Raw genomic sequence first — 5,973 nt, forward strand, 5'->3', positions numbered from 1 at the left:
AGTTGAATCAACGCTAGATCGAAGTATTTTCGCGATCCCCGATACTGGGGATGCACAATGATGCGGCCGATTTCGGCCTGTTGTGCGTATTCGTCATCCTCTTCGCTGCCGAGGTCGGTGTCTCCGATTCGGACCGTGTTCGGGGCAATACTGTACACGAGAAGTTGGAATTGAAAGATACTTAACGAAACTTTTCCGGGACCTTACTTGTCGTGGTCAACCGCACAATGGGCTGCAGTCAGTACGAAGTCATCGGTTATCAGCGATCCACCACAAAGATAATCAATGTTTCCACTGACCCGAACCCATCCGATGGCCACCTATAAGAAAGGGCACCATTTAAACCGTATTTTTCACGTGTGTTCAATGTCTACCATGTGCTGGAATTCGCCACGGTACACGCGAAAGCCATTGTAAACAAAGTGTGTTAGATTCAATTTTTCTGGATCTGAATAGAACCGTGTAGGGCAATCTGAAAAAAACGATCATTACCTTGAGTGCCCCTTGAGTATTGTTGACTAACCGTTTGACTCACCATTCATTGATGTTCTTCGATAGTAATCACTCGGAGGCTGGTCAAAAAAGGATGTTTGTTGCCCAAAGGCATCGATCAGCAGCGCAGCGGTAAATAACAGGATTCTCACGGTGCTACCCATGCTGCGGGTGGTCTAAAGCTAACTAATCCAACTGATCGTTGTTAGCATGCCTGACACCCCTTTTTGAGGAATAACACACCGAGTTGGTGGGAATTACGTCTAAAACTGGTTTTGCAACCCACTTCGCGAACCCACACCATCGTGTACTTTTTATAGACATCGTTTTGTTTACAACTCAGCTGATGCACATGACTTAGTGAGAACGCAGCCTCAACAACTCCGCCGGCGTTAATCCATGTCGCTGTGTACGTGACCTACGTGATCGTAAAACATAGAACCCCTTATCATAACGCTTCGATCGGTGATAGTAGCGAAGAACCGATCGTAGCCTTAACCTACTGGTGGATCCTTTCTACTATCAATCTTCTCGGCTTCTTCTCAGAATGCGCCTTCCCAGACAGAGAGAGAGAGAGAGAGTACGGCTCAAAACCATGCGCTGTCCAACCAATCAGTCCACTATCAGAGCGCCGACACGATGGTGCGTCGGCAAAAAAGAAATACGAGCCGGTAACCGGGAAGCGGCCCAGCGTCCCTGATAATGCGAGCCGACACCGCGATCAAACCCGCGTTATCTTGGCGTGGCCGCGCGCGCTCCTCTGTCATGTAGGATCAAGACGCCACACAAATTACGGCAAAGTAAACTGCCGGATCCGCCCGGACCGTGCCGTGAACCGTGGCGCTTCTTAGTCGAGCGGCAGTGTTCCGGGCGTACGGGCTTTAGGTCGATAAACGGTTCGCCGCCGAGCATGCCGCGTGGTGGAGTGTAAAGTGAACCAGATCCTCCTCCAGCCGGTGCCTCTAAAATGGCCACAGAAGGAGCGGTTAGCGCCAGGACCACACTCTGGTACCTGGTGTTTGTGGGGTTTGCCGTCAACTACATGATCCGCATTAACACAAACATCACGATCGTGGCCATGATCAAGCAGTCGAACCGGGAGTTGGCCGGGAAAACGAAAGTGGACTATGCCTGCTACGATGAAGGTGCAGTCCAGGCAAACGGATCCAGCGTCACGGCAGACGAATCGACCTCCGTCACTCCGAAGCAAGACCCGGCCGGGCTGCTACGATCGCGTGAGCAGAAAATTCTTTCCCCCGAGCAAATGTTGATGATATTTTTGAAGGTAAGCTCAAACGGTAACTTTGCTCATCTTCATATCTACCCCCGGTGGCCGACGGACCCGTCGCAATAAATCGTCACTTAATATCGCGGGCGAAACTCTAATCCGCGGCCGCGGATGGTACGCCATGAATCTGGGCAGCCACAAACATCGTAAACACTTTTCCAACGTCCGTTGGCGTATGAAATATTATTGTTTTGATACACAACATGGACCCAGTTGGACCTTCTGATATCAGGTGGGGTTGGCTGACCACAGATGTGTCCTTGACCCGAGTGAAACGAGTGCATTTGAATTTTCGGATTCCGTCCTATGGCCCATAAATAAAACGTGCCCGTGCCGGTCAATTGGTGGATGCAATTCATTAATGTCGCCATTACGCGGTGATGATAGTGGCGCTCCCCGCCTTTCTCTCTCTGTGTCCATCGGGCGGCACGCGGCGCTAATCAAAAATTACTCTTAATGGCCCCATAAACGTTTCGCGCTTGACTCGGCCTGGTCCAGTTCGGAGCCGGTTCCGAGCTGGTTATCGTCTGTGTGTGTTTCGCTTAGCTCCGTTATTCCCGGTTTGTAGCGCGATCCTCAGAGGGATGGCTTCGATTGGAACGAGTACCAGCAGGGTGTGATTTTGGGCGCCTTCTACTGGATCCACTGGGTCACGCAGATACCGGGCGGCATCCTGGCCCGGCGCTACGGCACGAAGCTCGTGTTCGGTGCCAGCAATGTAATCGGCTGTTGGCTGTGCTTCCTGATGCCGATCGCTTCTTACTGGGATTACCGCGTGCTTGTGTTTCTGCGCGTCCTCCAGGGGCTAGTATGTGTAAGTAGTACATCAGCTGATCGTTCAGGTTCCGGAGACTCACTCGCGTTGCTTTGCAGGGTCTAGCGTGGCCTGCGATGCACCATATGGCGGGTCAGTGGATTCCGCCGAACGAACGGAGCAAGTTCGTCACCGCTTACCTCGGCAGCTCGGTCGGAGTGGCCCTAAACTTCCCACTCTTCGGGTACATCATCGCTCGGACGTCCTGGGAGTACGTGTACCATTTCTGTGGCGTCTTCGGCACGGTCTGGTATGTGGCCTGGTTGTATCTGGTGTACGACTCGCCCGCCGAACATCCTCGCATTCACCCGAACGAGCGGAAGTTTATCGAAAGCTCGCTCGGCATCAGCCATCAACCGGAGCGGGCGAGTGAAAAGCACACCGGGGCCACCCCCTGGAAGCAGATCATCCTGTCGAAGGCCATGTGGATGACGGTCGTGGCCCAGTGGGGCGGTATCTGGGGTCTGTTTACGCTGATGACCCAGGCGCCCACTTATTTCAACAACGTTCACGGCTGGGGCATCGAGATGACGGGCTTCTTGTCGGGGATACCGCACCTTTGCCGGATGCTGTTCGCGTACGTGTTCTCCATCGTCGGTGACTACCTGCTGAAGAACGAACTCATGTCCCGGACGGGCGTTCGGAAGATGGGCGGCACGATGTGCTGCGTCGTGAACGGATTTTTCGTGCTGGGGTTGGCCTACAGTGGCTGCAACTCGGCGCTGGCCACCATCTTTCTGACGCTCGCTACGGCCGTCCACGGAGCGGTATCCACTGGGCCGCTTGCTAACCTGGTCGATATGAGCCCGCGGTATGCGGGGATACTTTTGGGAGTCTCCGGTATGATCAGCGTCGTACCCGGCTTCGTGTCACCGATCATCGTGGGCATGCTAGGCAATGTAGGCGCACGGTTCCGGCAAAAGATGGCCTCTTGCTAATCTGTCTCTCTCTCTCTCTGTCTCTGCAGCACACCGTAGAACAGTGGCGGACTATATTCCTGCTGTCCGCCGGGATGCTGATCGTTTGCGGGCTCATCTACATGGTGTTTGCCGACTCGACCACCCAGCCGTGGAACACTTCCGAAGCGCTTCCCGGTGCCGGCGACCAAGACGAGCTGCAAAGTCTGAAGGGTGAGATGGCGACGAACACCGAACAGAGCCGAACGGTTAGACTAAGTTCCGTGTGAGTGTCGGCCACAGTATTACGCGCCCAAAGAATAAACCTCCGCCGGAATGGCGAGTAGTATTCGGTTGAAGTTTCGAGTTAAGGTGAAGACTCCGGATTTGCGTAGATTTTTTGCACTAGCTTCGCGTACACACGAACACCTCATGCATATGCAAGCAACAACTCAGCGTGTAGCGGCACAGCATCCATAATGCAAACCCCATAAACTAGGCCGCCGACTTCCCCCCGGGGAGGCGATGTCTCAACCGCGACACGATATAACAAGGATTCACACAAGACGCCACGATAAGACGAAGCGAGCACCCCTATGCGTGCCCCTGCGGACGGAAGTTGTCAATAGCCTCGGACCGGGCTCGGTATCAATCGCATGTACTTCAAGGACACCTTTTATCCGGGAATTCCGGGGCGCCCGCGATAAAATATTCAAATGCAGTAAAAGACACTTTTATGCCCATCATACATTGCGGAAATTTATGTTTATTTGATTTCGATACAGCCATCGTCGTCGTTGTCGTTCGGCGTAACGCGCCATCTTCGGTTGCATTAGCAAAATTCGCGCCCCGCGGCCCCGACCGGAGTATCGATTTCCCCTGGTCCCTTTGGCCTCGCTGGAAAAGGGGTTTTGATGCGGGTGCGCCACTTCTTGCGAGCGCCCGAAACAAGAAGAAAGGTGCCACCGTGTTCACTTTCAACTGCCGGAAATTGAGATGTCGGAAGCTGATAATGGATGCTGAAAGGGAGGATGATATATTTTCGATTGGAATAATTGTATAAGGAGCGGACATTCCGGACCCCACGATATTCACATGCCACGGTGTTAGTGAAAAAATGGGTCACAATTCAACTTCACTCAGTCTTTTATGAGCGGTAATCAATTTTCCAAGGCAAACAAGAACAGGAGAGCCAGTTCCCACAAATAACAAACGACACTTTACACATTATCCTCTTATCACATGTCGTTTACCACGTTCGTCGGTTGAATACGGGAACCGCAATACCGGAGCACAGTGTACGAACAATCAAATCGGATCGGCGGAATGGTAATTTGATTGGCTGTCAAGTGCGCATTAAGCGGGGCACCACTTCCGGGTCCGGATCCCCGAGACCCGGATCGGAGTTTACTACTCGGCCCGGGGTCGATTTTACTACCCGCATGGACGCACGTAATGTAGCGACATAAATCTTGCGCAGTGCGCCACCAGAATATGAAGTCAAACAAGTCATTCGATCGGTTTATAGGTCCAACGAAGTCAGGACGATCTCATTTGTATCCTTCATGTCATGCCGTTCCGTGTTCCGATTCCTTGCGTGTTCCGCACGAGTCGCTGCCGTAACAGATGCATGCAAATAGAATCTTTCGAAGCAAAAAAGAAAACGATGAAAACAACAGTCCCGCGGCAGGTTGTTGTCGGCGGCTCATAAAAAAAGCGTCCCAAATCCCTCGCGGATTACCGCTGCGTGGAATCAACTCCTTCGCCACGACTGGTGTGGCAACTTTCGTGTCGCACCACCACGTGGTGCTTGAAATGAAAAATTGAAATCCGTCGGCCGTGGCGTGGCCGAGGCCAAACAGGGAAGCAGTGTGCAAATTGATTTCCCACTTTGCGCCTCCGTAATCCACTCCCCCGCACCGGGTGGCGGTCTTTTGTTTGTGTTTACACTGTTTGTGGTCGTGTGTGGAGGCCCGGCGGGGACGTGCCCAGGATTACTCCGGTGCTTGTGTTTATGATTATGGATGTTTGATTGGAAGTGAGTGTGATTGAATGAGATATGACGGCGCTTCGGGAGGAATCGAAATAGGTTCCCTATTTCGATGCACATAACGAAGATGAACAACGTTCCCGATAGCGGCATAAGAAGGCACCATTTTGTTTGCAAAACCATTAAAGTGTAAGCAAACCAACCTGTTGTTGTCCACCGTTTAAACCGGAGCGCTACCTTCCGAGGACGTGTATCCACTCTCAAAACAACCTTAACCTCAACACACACCAAAGTTTGGCCCAAACGTACCCTTCGTGTGTCCGTTTGCTAACGTCCGACTTTGCATCTCACTTGCAGGGTTTTTTCCCCCAGATCCGAACTCCGAAGCGAAGGTGAGTAAGTGTAAAACTTTCTAACCCATCAGCCTCACGGAACGAACGGAACGAACGGAACGGGGAACAAACAACCCGGTTTTATCTCCTCCCAATCCCGA

The 5,973-nt window shown here is 52.4% G+C and overlaps 1 protein-coding gene and 1 long non-coding RNA gene across 2 annotated transcripts; one reads left to right on the forward strand and one right to left on the reverse strand.

Moving 5' to 3' along the window:
* Nucleotides 1-226: 226 nt before the first annotated feature.
* On the reverse strand, nucleotides 227-655 carry LOC128268542 (uncharacterized). Its single transcript, XR_008269154.1, has 3 exons — nucleotides 536-655; nucleotides 375-472; nucleotides 227-320 (listed from the first exon to the last, which is right to left on the reverse strand). It is a non-coding gene; the product is annotated as an uncharacterized LOC128268542 (long non-coding RNA).
* Nucleotides 656-1,366: 711 nt separating this feature from the next.
* On the forward strand, nucleotides 1,367-3,782 carry LOC128278380 (sialin-like). The gene is made up of 4 exons (XM_053017105.1): nucleotides 1,367-1,777; nucleotides 2,349-2,594; nucleotides 2,654-3,493; nucleotides 3,562-3,782. Exons 1-4 carry the CDS (start codon nucleotides 1,460-1,462, stop codon nucleotides 3,778-3,780), a joined length of 1,623 nt encoding a protein of 540 aa, XP_052873065.1. The 5' UTR covers nucleotides 1,367-1,459; the 3' UTR covers nucleotides 3,781-3,782.
* The last annotated feature ends 2,191 nt before the right edge of the window (nucleotides 3,783-5,973 follow it).

The sequence above is a fragment of the Anopheles cruzii genome, chromosome 2 (genome assembly GCF_943734635.1).
Source record: "Anopheles cruzii chromosome 2, idAnoCruzAS_RS32_06, whole genome shotgun sequence".
NCBI lineage: Eukaryota > Metazoa > Arthropoda > Insecta > Diptera > Culicidae > Anopheles > Anopheles cruzii.